The sequence below is a fragment of the Ctenopharyngodon idella genome, chromosome 13, assembly GCF_019924925.1.
Source record: "Ctenopharyngodon idella isolate HZGC_01 chromosome 13, HZGC01, whole genome shotgun sequence".
Classification (NCBI taxonomy): Eukaryota; Metazoa; Chordata; class Actinopteri; order Cypriniformes; family Xenocyprididae; genus Ctenopharyngodon; species Ctenopharyngodon idella.
The window spans coordinates 35,785,892-35,803,817 of record NC_067232.1 but is presented as its reverse complement, the minus strand read 5'-3'; the positions used below and the strand labels follow the sequence as shown (position 1 = coordinate 35,803,817).

The 17,926-nt window shown below is 38.5% G+C and overlaps 1 protein-coding gene across 1 annotated transcript in view; it reads right to left on the bottom strand.

The window, feature by feature from the left end:
- mcu (mitochondrial calcium uniporter) overlaps nucleotides 1-17,926 on the bottom strand; it is a 96,334-nt gene that overhangs the window by 12,527 nt on the left and 65,881 nt on the right. The window contains exons 3-6 of the mRNA XM_051917703.1: nucleotides 8,622-8,685; nucleotides 2,890-3,060; nucleotides 2,074-2,178; nucleotides 1,821-1,981 (exon numbers count right to left, since the gene is read on the bottom strand). Coding sequence (XP_051773663.1) covers nucleotides 1,821-1,981; nucleotides 2,074-2,178; nucleotides 2,890-3,060; nucleotides 8,622-8,685 — 501 coding nt within the window. The remainder of the gene's footprint in view (nucleotides 1-1,820; nucleotides 1,982-2,073; nucleotides 2,179-2,889; nucleotides 3,061-8,621; nucleotides 8,686-17,926) is intronic.

The following is a 17,926-nucleotide window of genomic DNA, read 5'->3' as shown; positions in this document are numbered from 1 at the left end:
GAGAAACCATTACCATCCAAATAGGATGTTTTTGTTTCTTGTAATTGTTGCATTGGGATTGCAAATCTCGTGGGAACGAGTGGTTTTACCTTCGCTGCGGGTGGGAGTGGGCGGTCCAAAAATACAGTGTGGGTCCCGCAGATTTAGCGCATAACAAGAAAGGAGTCAACAAATGAAGTTCACCGCAGTCGATCAGTAACAGTTTCCTCCATAGCAGGCTAGGCCAAGTGATTCATTATTTAATTCATTCATGAAGCAAGTTTAATATTTTTTAGTATTATTTACTTTCTTTTTGCTATATGTTAATTAGGCTAACACCTGTGATATCTGTGTGATTTTTATTTTCTATTTATTTTATTTTATTTGTTTTATATTTAATTAGTTAAATATGTATTTATTTTATAAGTAATTCAATTAAATAATGTAAATAATGTGCCTTGTTAGGTTACCAGAGTTTAACTGTTATGTTAGGGGTGTGTGTGTGTGTGTGTGTGTGTGTGTGTGTGTGTGTGTGTTGTTACGCATACGTTTATGTTTTTAGGCTCCACTTGTTGTGATGCTTTGTTTTGAGTTGTTTGAGTTTTATAAGGCTAATAAAAAAAACTGGCTGAATGTGTTTGTCATTTGTGGTGCTAGCATTATCTTATGGTCAGTTTAATTAAATGCAATGTTTTATCTCTGTTATTCTGAACGTTTAGCATAGCCCTAATGTTTGTGTAATTTTTTTCGCAATTTCTACAAGCTGTAACAGAATGTTTGCAGGTGTGGGCAGGAGTGGATATAAATATTGCAGGTGCGGATGGGAGTGGAACACACGCGTTGCGGGAGAGGGCAGTAATAGTCAGCAATTAAGCAGGAGCAAGATTAAAAAAAAATAGTCCCACGCAGGACTCTACTTTATCTCTCGCAATGTGGCTTTTTTCGTAATGCAACTTCATTTCTTAAAATTGCGATTTTCTCATTTTAAACTTTCTTACTGTTACCTCATTCATTTGTTTACTCTGAGGTGGAAACGATTTCCACAGGACACAGGATGTTTTGGTGCAAAATAGACTAAGACTGTAAAAAAACAAACTACTGTCAGTATGAGGGCAATAAATTAGTGATTTTTTTTATGTTAAATGGTTAGTTCACCCAAAAACGAATTTTCTGTCATTAATTACTCACCCTCATGTCGTTCCACAGCTGTAAGACCTTCGTTCATCTTCGGAACACAAATTAAGATATTTTTGATGAAATCAGAGAGCTCTCTGACTCCTCCATAGACAGCAATATAATCAACACTTTCAAGGTCCAGACAGCTACTAAAGACATCGTTAAAACGGTCGATGTGACTGCAGTGGTTTAACCTTTATTTCATGAAGTGATGAGAATACTTTTTGTGCGCAAAAACAAAACAAAAATAACGACTTTGTTCAACAATATCTTCTCTTCTGTGTCATTCTCTTACAGTGTTTACGTCCAGTGCTTCCAGGTTCTACGTCAGAACGGCGACTCATTATTGGCCGACTCCTGAGTCAGCATCACACGCATGCGTCGTGCTGCTCATGTGATCAGCCTCTGCCAATAATGAGTTGCCGTTCTGACATAGAACCAGTAAGTGCTGAACGTAAACAGCATAAGAGAATGTCTATGGAGGAGTCAGACAGCTCTCAGATTTCATCAAAAATATCTTAATTTGTGTTCTGAAGATGAACGAAGGTCTTACGGGAATGACATGAGGGTGAGTAATTAATGACAGAATTTTCATTTTTGGGTGAACTAACCCTTTAACATGACATATTTTGACATATAACGCAACATTAACCCAAACAACACACCTTCTCCAAGGGCTGGAGCTGCGAGTTGAGGTCCTCCAGTCGCCCAACCAGCTCTCTCTCTTTGGTGAGCTGATGCTCCTCTATGCGCAGGGTGCTGTAGAGCTGCTGCACCAAGAGCTTGACATCGTTCAGTCGTTCTACTTCCTCGTGCGGTAGCATATCTGCAATGGATGTCAACAGAATATCAAAAACTCATCTGGGCCTCTGCAAAGTCTTGCACATAATGACCCACAATGCAGCAGGGCACACTCACCTCTCCTGGGCGGCTGCACCAGGTGTGTTGTGTCATTAATGACTAGCTTAAAGCTGTCCATTAGTAAAATGTCAATGCCTGTAGAGGACGCTATCCTTGCTCCATCTACAGAGAGAGAAGGAGAGGGAAATTAGAGGTGTGTCTCTTAAACTGCAATCCTCTCTCTGAAATGGTTGTGAAATACAGAAGCCAATCTAAATGCTGATCACAAAGGTGTCCTGCTCTGCGTTAGTATGCTCATCAGGAAAAGAAGCATTTCCCAATCTGAGGTGAAACAGAGTGAGGTAAAGACAGCGGATAACCTCTCTCACTCATCTCTCACAGGCGAGAGGAAGCTCGAGCACCTCTCGCACGGGAATAATTGAGCTTGAAACAGAGCAGACATGCAGTTTGCACAGAGAACAAATGATTCTTGTTCCTCAATTAGATTATAAGATGTACTTTCAATTAAACACTTCAGATAAAGCCACAAGTTCATCTGCGATTTGTGGATTCGACTACGAAAAAGAAACTATTTATAACTTAAATTTTAATTTAATTTTGCCCCTAGAACTGCGGGCAATGAAAGTGTTTAAATGCACAATACTACATTAACTATTCTTAAAGGGATATTTCACCCAAAAGTGAAAACTCTGTTTTGTCTGCACACTTCTGTTTGGGGTATACTTTTATTGAGCAGGGGTGCTTTAAAATATTACAAGCTGATTTTAGGCAGTTATTGTTGTACTTATTGTTGTACTTATACTGTGTATCCACTGACAAATCAGCTTATAATGCAAAGAAAACAACCATAGTAATGTCAAAAATGTAATTTACCTTCAGAGTAGATGGCGACTCTATCGATGCCCCTGTCCTCTGCCTGCAGCTGCTGAAGGAAAACACCCACTGTGTCGCTCAAGGGTTTGAGGGTGAACTGACAGAGTTCTCGTCGGGACGGCAGACGTACGGAGATCACCGGCAAGCCGTTCTGATACACCACTGTAACGTCTGCGGACACACAGCCAAAGAAATGGCCATTAAATGTGTAGTAGCCAAATCACACAGGCCTTTTATGCATGCTTTGCTTAGACCCCACTGGCAATTTTCTGCCCTTTGGATGATTTTGAATTGAAAAAAATAAATAAAAAAATGCCAAGAAATTTTCTTAAACTCCTCAAGGACTTTTAAATGGCAAACAAAAGATTGTGAGTGCCGAGAGTGTGTATGGGGGGACTTTTGTGGACCGTAGGGGAGTAGACGGCCAGCAGGGGGCAGTAATGTAATGATATTAAGGGGGAACCACAGGGCCTTGTTGAATGATGGGAGTATTCACCACACTGCTGCAGCATTAGACCTGTCCTTCTGGTCAAGTTATGAATGCTCTCCAGAGCGAACAGCAAGCTGGACGTCACTGTACATCAGTTTACTGTCAGTGCATCTCCTGTCCCTTCGAGCTGTCCTGTAGACTGTCCAGTTCTGATCCAGAGCCCTGCGTAAGCCGCATTCGCAAAGGGGCTTGCAGCGTCCCATTTATATACTTCCTCATTACTGCAGTCATTATGTTTAATGAGTATGAGGGGGTCCGTGATGCTCTGCAGTGAGATCTAATGTATGGACGATAAAGACACCCCTGGACCCCTTCCAGAATCTCCATTGACTTCAGAGTTAAACGATGCCATAACTACAGTCTAACAAGTTTTAAGAACCTGTTTTAACATCCAAAGTAATCTGATTCACTTTCTTTATGCCTACGTTTCCATTGACTTCAGAGCTGAATGAGGACATAACTGATGTAACTATGGTCTTGCGAGTTTTAAGAATCTTTTTTAAGAATCTATTTTAACATCCAAAGTAATTTGATTCACTTTCTTTAGGCCCATGTTTCCATTGACTTCAGAGCTGAATGGTGACATACTGTAAATGGCTTGACTACAGTTTTATGAGTTTTAAGAACCTATTTTAACATCAAAAGTAATTTGATCCACTTTCTTTAAAGTAAATAAAATCATTTAATTTTGGATGTCTGTCAACTGAACACATCGCATTGCCACATCAGGCGTTTCCAGTGCAGACAGCTTCAGTGATTATAACGTGAGCATACTAGTTTTATGCAGTCTAGCTTTGTTTTGCATCAGCTTCACCAGAATGAGTTCGTGGTTTGAGACCAGCAGGTTAATGGGGCTAGCGCAGAGCCATTTTTTTTTTTTTGGTCTCAGAACTGCCTTTTCACATAGAAATGAGCAGGATGAAAGATCGGTCAGTGGCTTTGACACAATGACTCAAAGAGTGTTTGTCAGGGGCATATGCAGGGCTGAAGTTTCATTAGGACCCTGTGATTTCCACTATACAGCAAATGCGAACAGAAATGCGGAATCCAGTCATAAAAATGGAATAAATACATCGAAATTAGGTCTGTACGTGTAATCAAATTGAGATATAGACTAGTGTCTGACTCTGTGAATAACAAACTGCAAAAAGACTGCTATTTAAATATGAAGTCTGCATGTTCTGCGTGTTTCTGTGTGAATAAGCTGTACAATTCAGTCTACTATACATACTCAAGAACGCTTGGTGCTCGTGGTGTTTTTAGCATCTGCTGTCTCACTGTACGAGGACATGAACACATGAACTTAATTTCCAGAGCTGCTTCACCAGCATTTCACCATTTCATTTGATAAAACTATTGTCAGATACACACAGAATCTCAGAAGGTCTTCACTACACTCTGCCAAAATAAAAGTTTGGTTTAACTTGAAGAAATTATGACAGAAATATATTACTATAGTACAGTAGAATGTACTTCTTAAAGTAATAATAATAACACTAATAATTATAATAGTTTATTAAAACATTTTTAACATTTTTAAGGAGCATCACACAATATTGATCAATTTTTCATCCATTTTTTCATTTAACCTGTAGTGTAAACATCTGTTGTGCAGCACTAAATAAAAAGAGTAAAGAAATTGATCAACATTCATTTGTTTTAATGAAATACATCTTAAAATATTAATTAAATTGTAAATTTGTATTAAATCATAAAACACAGAATCTAGAAAAATTAAAACAGACCTCAAAGAATTTCTGAAAAAATAAAATGCATTTCAGATGGCCTTTTGTTAAAATAATAATAATAAAAAATGATTAAACTATTTATGAAAATTTTACTGAACCCTTAAAAATTTGACTAAGAAGACTATTATTCTGCTGCATGGAAGAACTGATGATGGCACGATTTGATCTTCGGCTGACCAATAAGAGGAAAGGGGTGTTTCATTCCAGCCCACGTGTAGAGATCAAAAATTCAAGCTGTTTTTTCATTTTCCATCCCTGAACGAAAAACTAATAATCGATTTGAATTCATGTTTTTTCATTTTTTGAAAAAACGAAAAGGGAGCCATTTTCTCATTTTTCTACTTTCAATATTAAATCCAAACGACTGAACGAACGATACACAGATTATTTTATTTTATTCAGGATGAGTTTCATTGAAAAGCTTTAAACTAACTTTAATATTGGAAGATTCATTTTAGCAAATTGGTTCATTCAAATGGTTTGTTTCAATGATCACTCAGGATCTTTTCTGTTTTATTAGCTGTATTGACAGTGTTCTAGTAAGATGCAATTACCCTAATTGAGATCGTGCTTCTCTGATTTTAGACGTTATTTAATTAAAAAGACATTGCCCCCTTATACAGCTTAAATTAGGTAATTTTGTTTGTAAATTGCAGAGTAGGAAACAAAAATCACAGCCTGACATTGCGAGTATCTTGTAGCCTAGCAGGTTACAGCTATCTTTTTCAACACTAGTCAGGACGTATGTGCATTGAGTCTTTAGTGAGCCAGCTGAGTACAGAACATCACAGACAGCATTAAGGGTTTGAATCAGCTGCTCTGATGCAGCGTGTCATGATCCAACTGTTATAGAGGAGCTGTTATTAAAATCCAATGCAAGGTAAATCACTTTCTCTACAGTGCACTGAGTTAACACTCCGCAATCATACCCCTCTGTATGTCTTCACCTCTCCTGACCTTCTGGGTATAAATTGTCCCAGTGCCACAGAGATTCATTGCTCTCTTCATGCAGACTGACCCCCTCACCCATCCAGCCAAATCTACTCTACAGCATTGTAGTTGTGGCACCAGAACTACATATACCCACAAAGCACTACGAACACTGCCTTGGAGCTGTGCTGAGTTCAAGGAGGTAGAGAGAGAGTGCTTTTTATTAGCTTTCTCATTCATCTTAAAGGGTTAGTTCACCCAAAAATGAAATTTCTGTCATTAATTACTCACCCTCATGTCATTTCATTTTTGATGAAATTCGAGAGGTTTCTGATCCCCCATGGAAAGCAACGCAAGCACCACATTCAAGGTCCAGAGAAGTAGTATAAACATCATTAAAATAGTCTACGTGAGTACAGTGGTTCAACCTTAATGTTATGAAGCGACGAGAATACTTTTTGTGCACAAAAACAAAACAAAAATAACTTTATTAAACAATTTCTTCTCTTCCCTGTCATTCTCCTACGCTGTTTACATTGTAGACAGTGCAATGCTTCCGGGTTCAATGTCAGAACGCCGACTCATTATTGGCCGGCTCCTGCTTCAGAACCCAGAAACGCTGCACTGTGTCTACGTTTTTACTACGATGTCTTTACTACCTTTCTGGACCTCAAAAATATCTTAATATCTGCTCCGAAGATGAACGAAGGTCTTACGGGTGTGGAACGACATGAGGGTGAGTAATTAATGACAGAATTTTCCTATTTGGGTGATCTAACCCTTTAAATGGCAGTTATCATAATACATATTTATTTTTGAATGCTTATAAATGGTGAACAGCATTTTTATCCTAATAATGGCTAAATTATGGTATCTACCAGCATGGGGTTAACTGAACTAGCCAAACCTTCATGCCTGGGATGCATTCCATTCCAACTCCAAAAGTCAGCCTTCCTTCTTGGAAAATGCAACAGAATGCCAAAGTCTCATTTCTAAATTAGAAGCTTGTGAAAATCTACAACCTACTGCTGAGATGTGGGTATTTGTCATCCAGAATGATAAACATTCACTTTTAAGAAAATAAAATGCTGTTTACATGCAGTAATTTTAATCAATATAAAAGAATCTAATACGAGTTCAGATTCTGAAAGTTTTGTTTATATGATCCCTAAACTTTTGCAATCTAATTCACATATTCATTTACTTGTGCATTACATGTAATCCAGTCATGGCATACAGCAGTGTTGCCAAGTCCGTGTTTTCCAGAGAAATTGGACTACTTTTACACTGCTGTCCCTTGCCGGAGGTAGTTTTTGTAGTCCACGGGTTAAGTGACAACCCCGTAACACAATTTTACCCCCCATAATGTAATTGCGCTAGTTTTGATTAGCAATTTGGCAGGTTTTATTGTGCAGATCTGGCAACCCTGGGGCACAGAACCAGATAAAGCCACCGTGATAATGTTACCAGAGCTTCCGTAAGCATAAATGCAGTTTTAGCCTTGATGACATATCTAAAAAGAATGCTCACACTTATGTCAGAAGAGCTTTTTTCAAACATTAGTAAATATTCAGTCTCCTCCACTGGCCACTTTGTAAGACCTAAGACTTAAATAAACACATGCATGTTCGTAAGTAAGTATAAAAACAGACATCACAGTACTGCGCATGTGCGCATGGTATTTTTGAATCCGATTGAGAAAATAGTCAGATTCAAGCATTTACATGCTTGATTTTTTTCCTGTTGATTATTACTTCAGGTCTACACCAACCATTTCAATCCGATCGAAATTTCATTCGGATTGACCTCAAATGGATTGATTGAGGTGTTTACATTAAGGCTTTCAGTCTGATTGAGCCATAAGTCTGATTATGGGTTTAATCAATAGCCGCTTTTTGGCCCAACAGTGGAAATTTGGATGATTTGGGTGCATGTAAACATAGCTAATGAGTCATAATTCCATAGTGATAAAACCTGTTTGGCAAACGTTTGTGTGTAAAACACAGTAAATGATCCTCTCTGTTGAAAATCATTCACAGAACAATGCTAGTATTGCATAGCATCCTTTATTCAACTATACAGGCCTACAGCCCTAAAACTAGATCCACTGTGGAAATGGGAATTGCTTAGGTCTCCAAAGCTTTTTAGGTAGCGTTGGCTAATGTTAGTTAATAAGGGATATTGGGATATTTACAGCATAAAAGATAAAAAACCTAGACTCAGTTTCATTTGATTACACTTACAATTGATACAATTAAGTATGTTACTCAAGTTACTCTTTGTCTTTTCTCCCAGACTTTCAAATATTCACTTCAAATCAATTATTATTTGTTGTGTATACAGTATGTTCTCAGAGCTCAGAGGTTTGGTTCAAGGCTTTGAACTCTTTATTAAAGAATTTTTTGAAATGACTTCAGAGAAAACACAGACTGGAAAACACACTTCTGAGAGCCATAAGTAGGCGGTCACAGCAGAGCACTAGAGTTTGTAAACCATCCCAGTGATGCAAAAACTCACATGTATTTGCATGTTTTCAAATAAACAACATGAAAATGAACACTCACCTTCTGTAGCAGCAGGTGAACACAGTAGTCTTTGACCCTGCCATGAGGGGGAGCCCTTCCAGCCCTACAACAAGAGAGAGAGAGAGAGAGAGAGAGAGAGAGAGAGAGAGAGAGAGAGAGAGAGAGAGAGAGAGAGGAGGTGGTCATTTGTTGTTTAATCTTATTAAGCAGTACAGCTACACAAACATATTCTTACTAAACTGCTTGCACAATCAAGTCTGCTTAAATGATCGTAGACATTCCCCATTTGTCTAGGCCTGTCTGACTGCAGAGTGTGAGATATGACGGTACTGAGATCACAGATGGGCTTTTTTTCATTTTGAGTAGTTGCTGTATGTGTTACTATGTGTATCTGATCTAAAACAATCCTTTAGGGGATAAATGGAAATGTTTTGTCTTGAAAATGTGATGGGGGTTGGCACTGAGCAACACACTGGTATTGAACATGTACACAAAGGATACACAAACACCGAGGTGGCAGGAACCACTGAATCATGGAAACTATTTTGTGTTCTTATTTTTAACACTGACTAAGAACAGGTGCGATGAAGAACAAAAATGACTGAGGTCCATACTGCTGGATAAATGAAACAGCAGCAGTAGTCAAAACTTGAGGGAACAGTTCACCCAAAATGGAAATTTGGTTATTATTTACTCTCCTTCATGTCATTCCAAACCTGTATGGCTTCCCCCCCCCCGTAGAACACAAAAAGGTTAATTTTTAAAGAATATCCAGGTCACTCTTTCCAGTATAATGGGAGTAGAAGGGAACTGGGGTTGTAATTCTTCAAAATGACAAAAAAGCATAAAAGTATCATAAAAGTGGCCCATATAACATTATGCACTATATATCCAAGTCTTCTGACATCTTACGATAGCATTGTGTGAGGAACTGACTTAAGTCAGTCATTATTCACAGCTAATTTTGACATCTGCCTTTACTCTTATTGCCAAGTTGAGGAGAATTCATTGGAGATGTCAGAATAGTGAAAAAAGTGTCTGAGTCAGACCTTTTCAATGAATGGACTGGTCTGAACAATTCCCATTCCCTAGTTACTTTAATTTTATTGAAAAGAATGGCCAGGATATTCTTCAAAAATTATTTTCTTTTTCCATTTATGTTCCGTTAAAGAATGAAGGTAGATAAATTATGGCAGAATTTCCATTATTTATCTTTTTTTTTTTTATAGTGCGGTCACATTTACCATTGCTCAGCGAAATTTCGAGAGCGAAATCGAGTAATTTCAATAGGAATCCATGCGACTGGGAGTTTCGCATGAGGGCAAAAAAAGTTCCCTATGCAGATTGCACTTGTCTTCAAGTTGGTCACGTGAATTCTGCAAACAGAAAGTTGCTTGGTTCAAAAGTGACTTGCATGAGCAGTGCTTCATGAATCCCTACACTTTTGACAATAGACCTTTTTTTTCCCATGAAACAAAACAAAAATTTAATTAATGTGACTGCACATTAAAGGGTTAGTTCACCCAAAAATTCTCTCATTAATTACTCACCCTCATGTCGTTCCAAGCTAACACATTTGTTCATCTTCCGGAACACAAATGAAGATCTTTTTAACGAAAGTAGTTGTATTTACCTTATTTTAACAAGTCTTCAGTTGTAATACAATCAGCAGACATCAAAATTGAAGCAGTCGGGCTACTTAAAAAAAAGTTCAGGGGCGTGTGCTAGCGATTGATTCTGCGGGAGTGGGCGGGGGTATAACATAATATACCACTTTATTTACAAAATATTAATCTCCAACAACAATATTTTGTAAATAAATTGTTAAATTATGTTATTTTGCGCAAACAAAGCACTTGTGTCGCTTCATAAAACTGAGGTTAAACCACCGGAGTCACATGGATTACTTTAATGATGTCTTTACCTTTCTGGGGCTTGAAAGTGGTAGTTGCGTAGGCTGTCAATGGAGGGACAGAAAGCTCTCAGATTTCATTAAAAAGACCTTCATTTGTGTTCTGAAGATAAACGAATGTCTTATGGGTTTGGAAAGACATGAGGGTGAGTAATTAATGACAGAATTTTCATTTTTGGGTGAACTAACCCTTTAACTTTGCATAGGAACTTTAAAAAAGGTTCTTGCATTTGATGCAACAACAATATAAATACCAGAACCACAGAAAAAAGTATGCAAATGAAGATTGGGCAGAAAAACACGTGGACAGTAACATCTGACGGAACACCCTCTGTCTGTCTCAAACCGGCAGTTGGGTGTTTCTGAAGAGAAAGGCAACCAGAAGGGTACCACATGTTTTGAATCAAGGCAAAATACATCACATTTTCCACTGTGCCTCTGGAGAGGGCAATCACCACAAACAGCGAGACAAATATAGAGAGAAAAAGAGCGGAGAGAGAGGGTTGTGGCTAAATTGAATGGGGATTCTATAATGAGATCATGGGAATTCAAGGGACCTTTGCCATACACAGCATTACGAGCACACACACAGTTTGCTGAGTTAACAGCGGCAGCAGTATATTTGGGTGTAGAATGTCTGGAGATGTGTAGTGTGGTCATTTTAGTATGCACCTGGTGTTCGACTAGTGTTGAGGTGAACAGGTCTAATCCAGACCTTTCTGTCAGCGTGTTTCGCGAACCGCTCCATGTCTTCCTGAAATAGAGCTCTCAACATTTCCGCCCACGCATCACGCATCTACACACGGACTCTCCTCCCACACACACTGCCCCACTAACCTGACAGCACTCTAAAATACTTCACAGCAGCAGATTTACTCACAGTGAGTCACTTGTGGTGCAGCAGTCAAATCCCAGGGCTTGTAATGGGATGGTTGCTGGTTCAAACAAGGAACAAGTGCGGAACAAGTCATGAAGTATCAGCTCTGTGCCCTTAAACACTTGGTTGCTCCAGGTAGATTGTCCCTGTAGTGGATTTGCTTTGGTTAAAATCGACTGTTTACTTGCTCCAAACATCTCCTACTCCTACTAGGGGTGCAACGGTTCAGATTACTCACGGTTCAGGTTTGTATCACGGTTTTTGGCTCACGGTTTCGGTACGGTTCGGTATGTGCTATGTTCAGGTAAAAAATGATTACTGTCAAATAAAAATAAAGAAAATAAGAACAAATAATCAAACAGCACAAATAAATACAGTATGGCAAATATACAAAAAAACAAAGCTTTTCAGGTTTTTCATGTATCCAGTTTTCAGGCACAGAAACTGAATAAAGTATCTAATAAAATGTAAAACGTCATTGCATGTAATCTTCACTGAATAAATTAAATAAAAAACAATCATTATTGATTATTAAGTTACTATGTAGTCATGAGCAATGAGTGATTCCTTGTCTTTTGTTGTTTGATTAACTTTAAAAACACATTCAGACAGCAGGAATGCTGCTGTCTCTTTAAGACATAATACACAGATCAGTACACTGATACTGTACTGAACACATGCGTTCTTTCTCGTGTATAAGTTCACTTAAGACATAACAGACTATGCTTGCTAGGATACTCGCCAAGATGGGCATGCTGACATAATTTTGTGTGAATTTGTCTGTTCAAGCACAAGACTTGAAAGAGACTGTATTTGCGCGCTGTACACTCGCTTCCGCGCGCGCTTCGGATGAGTGCACAAATCTTCTCACAGCGCACGCGCAAGTTCTCTTTCGTGCCTTGCACTCGAAAGTTTAAATTGGCAAGGCTTAAATGAGTTTAGTTTAAACGCAGATAGCAACGTGTGCTGTTCAGGTCTCACCTGCGCTTGCGAGCTATCAACACCCGGGTGATGACAGCGTAAATGACCGTATAGAGCATACGGCACTCGCACTGAACAAAGTTTAGAGGAAACCAGAATGCGTATCCATCGACAGAAACATACACTAGCCTAACTCAGTCTGTCTGTTTTATTTATTTTCTACAAACCATATTATAGATGTGTATGCGTCAGCAGATATGAGATGAACCGCGGTGCAAATGCATGTCGAACCGAGTGTGCAGAACGGTACGGTTCGATTTTTTTTTTTAACGAGAACCGTTTCACCCCTAACTCCTACTGTAAGCAAATGACTCACTCTACTGTAACACATGACCTACATGCTTAGATGCAAAACACAAGGGACCAGGTGCCAGTTGCATCTGCTGTTTGTAAGTTACATCTTAGCCTGGTTTTGATGTAAAGGGGCACTAAGTTACAACTGACGCAATACTAAATATTTTTGCACCATTAAACTTAGTTGAAATGTAACTCTACATAAACTAAATACATACAGAAGCCTCCGACCAGGAGTAACAGTTGGAATAAAATAGCAGATTGACTGAAATGCATCAATAAGCTCTTGTTTTACCTGACAAGCAATTCTTTAGACATGATAATGCTGACATTTACACTCATTTACATTTTAAGACTGAGAACATTGTGTGCAATATCTTATGTTTTGAAGAAATGTCTTTTTTTTTTTTTGCATCATTATTTATTTATTGAGCCTTATTCATTTTGAATACAGTTTCTGAATGTTATTTACATATAAAAATACCTATTGTGTTATTCATACAAGTATTATTGTATTTGAATGGAAACATTTGTAGCATTAGTTACATGAGGCAAAAGAAGTTAGAATCAAGGCTAAACTGAAATTCACAGCATTTCAACCCAACTTCTGCTCACGTATTTGAAGGCAGCTACTGGATAACCCAAGGTAAATGTCATATTATGCATATTACTTTATGGAGAGCTTATGAGCTACTAGTTATGTTCTGCCTTAAGAACAAATGGTGCAACCGAATAAATAACAGAGTTTGTTACAAACTAGCAAGCAGTTACTAAGCCTATAGTGTGAACTTTATGTTTCAATTTATGTAAGAACTTATGAACAGCTGGTGCAACCCTACCCAGCATTCAGGTGAACTAATGACTGCACTGTATCCCAGCTGTCAGTTGGTGCAGGGCTCGAAATTAACTTTTTTACTTGGTAGCACTGGTGGCACTTGGTAGCACTGCCTCATTCGGTCAAGAATGAGGCAGTTGTTTATGAATAGGTCATTTATTCTTTGACTCAACCGTTTTATTCAGTTTGTGTTGTCATGAAATGCGCAATGGTTCTGCTGTGATCTTTGTTTGGAACTATTTTCGCTGCTTAAACAGAACAAAAACTACGGAGCCCTGGACATGACATGCAGGGAAAAAAAAAAAAAAAAATAGTAGGCTAAATTGTGCGCATGATTTACTAATTCGTTCCCTCGATTTACTAATACGTGCACACGATTTACTATTTCGTTCACTCGATTTATAAATCATGCGCATGACACAAACAATATTCAACATCCCTGAAATTTCAAGGGCAAGTATGAAAGTCCAAGCTGGTTTAGGAGGAAGATCAGCTGGACTAACAGATGATATGGTGAACAACTCTTTAGTAAATCATGTTGTAAACCACAGCTTCAAAAGAAACAGTTCACAATGATGATCTTGGCATTACTTACTCATCCTCACATTTTTTCCGAACCTGCATGAATTTATTTTTCTTCTGTGGAACACAAAAGATGAATTTATGAAAAATACCCTGGCCATTCTTTTCAGTAAAAAAACAGCAGCCATATCACCCTGTAGCCCAAGACTGGTTGCCCACTTTTTCCATCTTCAAACCAAACTTGGTTCTTCAGCTGACAAAGTTTAAATCCCGTCTGGCTAGCGCGCTTCCCCTAATGTTTACGCATTAGGTCAGTAGGTGGAGAGTAGGCAGTCTTTTGCACTGTTTGAACACATTCACCACATGAGTGTCTACACTATAAAAAGCAATCTGGTCAAATGCGTTTTTGACTACCTCTGGAAGTGGTCGAAAGTGATCCGTTCATCCAAAAAGCATTATAATACCAGGTGGAAACGGGGCCAAAGTAACAAGGCAAACATGACGGCTTAAATACACAAGGACAAATCACATAACAAGGAACACCTGGAAGCAATCAAACAATGAGCCAATGGCAAACAGAGAAGCCTCTCACATGACAAGACAAACCAATGAAAATATAACACATGAACCAAGGCAAGCATGTGACATGAGGGCAAGGGAAACAGATGACAAGGAACCAGGAAACATGACTAAGACAAGTTTCAAAGCCAAAGTTTTTAATCTGTTTTTTTTTTTTTTTTTTTTTTTTTACAGGTCAATTTATTAAAAACTCTCTCTAAACTGCGTAACTAAAAGATTTAAAATGGAAAAGAACAACAACAAAATCCCCACAGTTTGAAGCTGTTTGGAATGGATGTGTCTTTTAGCAGGAGCAGAGTTTGGTGGGAATCACGTTGTATTCATTCTTAATGAGGCACTACCAATGTACCACCAAATGAAGGCTAATTTTTTAGAATTCAAACTGGTTTGTTTGAAATATGGGAAAAATACTGATTTGTATTGATTTAATTAAAGATTCACATGCACTGATGCTAAAGTGGCACTGAGATACCATGCAACTGATGAAGGTCCATTTGGAATGTTTACTGCTGCAGTGGGATCTAGAAGTCAATGGTCCACCTAATCTAAAGCCTGAACTGTCATCGCAAACACAGTGTTTGATTGTCACGTGTCGATAAAACACCACAAGATGTCCAAATACAATGCCAGTGCCAATCAGACATACAATGATGTGAGAAGATCTGACGTGTCAATGACACTGCTGAGAGACAGCACAGAGGTGTGAAGGAGTTTAATGAGTGAAAGGGTCGAGCCTGAGGGGGTAAAGAGAGACTGGAGGTCACTGCAGTTCTGTGACAGCTGTTTAAGTGCAAATTTCAGACGAGGACTGTCATTAATTAGTAATAAAGAGATAACAAGCCAGTCCCTCTACAGAGGGTGATGTGTGCTTTTATTATTACGACTAAAAAAAATGTGAAAAGGTGTCAGGGGCATTACACAAAAACAACAGTCTTTAGCTTTACCAAAACAAACAAAGAGAAGTGTCAGATTCACACAAAACAGACAGCTAATGAACCGTCTGATGCATTCTGCGCATAAAAATGGCAAGAGCCAGCATAAATCATCTGATCCAATCTGATTGAACTGGCATCTACGCAATTTCTGAGCGTTGAGGTGAACAAGCTTTTAACAGCCTGTCTGGAAGCAATGTTTCCAAGCTGCTACAATGAGAGCTTCTGGAGAAGCAGATATAGCTTTGCCCTTTGTCAAGTTATCTATTAGCATAAAGTAAAAAGTTATAACATTTTCCTTACACATTGTACATGTGAGAGTACACATTTTGTACTCAATGCATTTGTTTTTTTAATAGTTTTTATTGGACACTGTGACATTTTACAACACTAAATACAGGCGTAAACGGGGTCTAAAACGTTTTGAGCTTGTCCACTTTCGACCACTTCCAGAGGGAGTCTTGCGGCTCTCAGAGCAGAAACGAAAGCCGATGCAGATTGATAGCAGATCAAATGTTCTTAAAGGATTAGTTCACTTTCAAATTAAAATTCCTGATAATTTACTCACCCCCATGTCATCCAAGATGTCCATGTCCTTCTTTCTTCAGTCGAAAGAAATTAAGGTTTTTGATGCAAACATTCTGGGATTATTCTCCTTACAGTGGACTTCAATAAACCCCAAACGGTTGAAGGTCAAAATTACAGTTTCAGTGCAGCTTCAAAGGCCTTTAAACGATAAAGTTGAATAGGGAAGGCGTAGGACATACAGCGTAAGCTTTTTGAAGAATATGGAAGGTGGTCTGGCGGAAGCACTTGCTTCATTACTTACTTCAAATCATTTGTTTATAAAGCATATACATTTTTATTTTTAGAAAATGACCGATCGTTTCGCTTGATAAGACTCTTATTCCTCATCTGGTATCATTTAAAGCCCTTTGAAGCTGCACTGAAACTGTAATTTTGATCTTCAACCATTTGGGGTCTATTGAAGTCCACTATAAGGAGAATAATCCTGGAATGTTTTCATCAAAAACCTTAATTTCTTTTCGACTGAAGAAAGAAGGACATGGACATCTTGGATGACATGGGGGTGAGTAAATTATCAGGAAATTTTAATTTGAAAGTGAACTAATCCTTTAAGCTTTGCTTTATGCATTTTCCTGGTGTGAAAATCAGGTATATCTAAATGTCAGGAAACCTGATTCCTGGCCACACGTCAATGTCCATAGACCACAAGTTGTAAGAATCATTGTCAAGTCCAACTGCCTTTAATTTAAGCACATAATTGTTTGTTTTACTCACATTTTCAGTTTCCCCTACTAAATCCAGTCATGTTTAAGGATGTTTTGCCACTCAGTCTTGGCAGGAAAGTGACGTCAGTGCATACCCTCTATACATATATTACTCTTCTCCATTTTCTGATCAACACACTCAAAAATGCACTGTGGTTGCTCAGACAGTCCCTTTCTGTCTAAAGTGGAGTTCACAGTGATTAGCAGAGACCATACCATACCATAACTTTTCAATGAGAGGTAACGAATTAAGGTGGCATGACACTGGCCACAAAGTCTGACAAAGTCTGACAAAGTTCAGCAACATTCCAAAAATGGGAAGCGGTGCAATGTGGCAACTACCAACAGGAGTGAAGACGATTGCAAGATCTGCCTGCTCAAAGCAAGTTGATGACCTTCAATTATTTACTGAAGAGATAGCAAGAGATTGAGGGGAAGCAATTTGTCACCTGGAGTCTACAATAGATTGTGGTGTTGCTTGCTTTATTTCTGTAGCACAAGTTTAGTAGCTGTTGCTAGTGAAGAGCTCAGTGTCGGTTGCGAATGTAAGAACTGTTAATGGGTTGTTAGTGTAGGAGATCCTGCTAGAGTTTCAGTTCTCACAGTTTGGTTTTAATTTGTTAATTCAAGAGGTGGCTCGGCTGTGAAGCAATCATTGACTTACTATTTAACAAACGATTAGCACTGACACAGAAGCGTCAGCCCTTGTGTAAAGATCTATCTAGATAAAACCACTGAGCAAGACACCAACAAGGCACCAAACACAGCATTAAAAGGGTCTTGATTATGATTTCACTTTTTTAACTTTAGTTAGTGTGTAATGTTGCTGTTTGAGCATAAACAACATTTGCAAAAGTTATGATGTTCAAAGTTCAATGCAAAGGGAGATATTTTCTTATACACTTATCGCTTTTTAAGGACTAAAACAAATGGCTGGTGGGGACTACAACAAGCTTCTTCCCGGTTTAGTGACATCACAAACCCCAAAATTTACATAAACCCTGCCCCCAAGAACACGCAACAAAGGGGGTGAGGCCATATTGGGCTGCTTTAGAGAAGAGGAAGAGATGTTGTAGTAGAGTGATGTTACCATGCTGTCATTTCACACAGGACTGCTTCA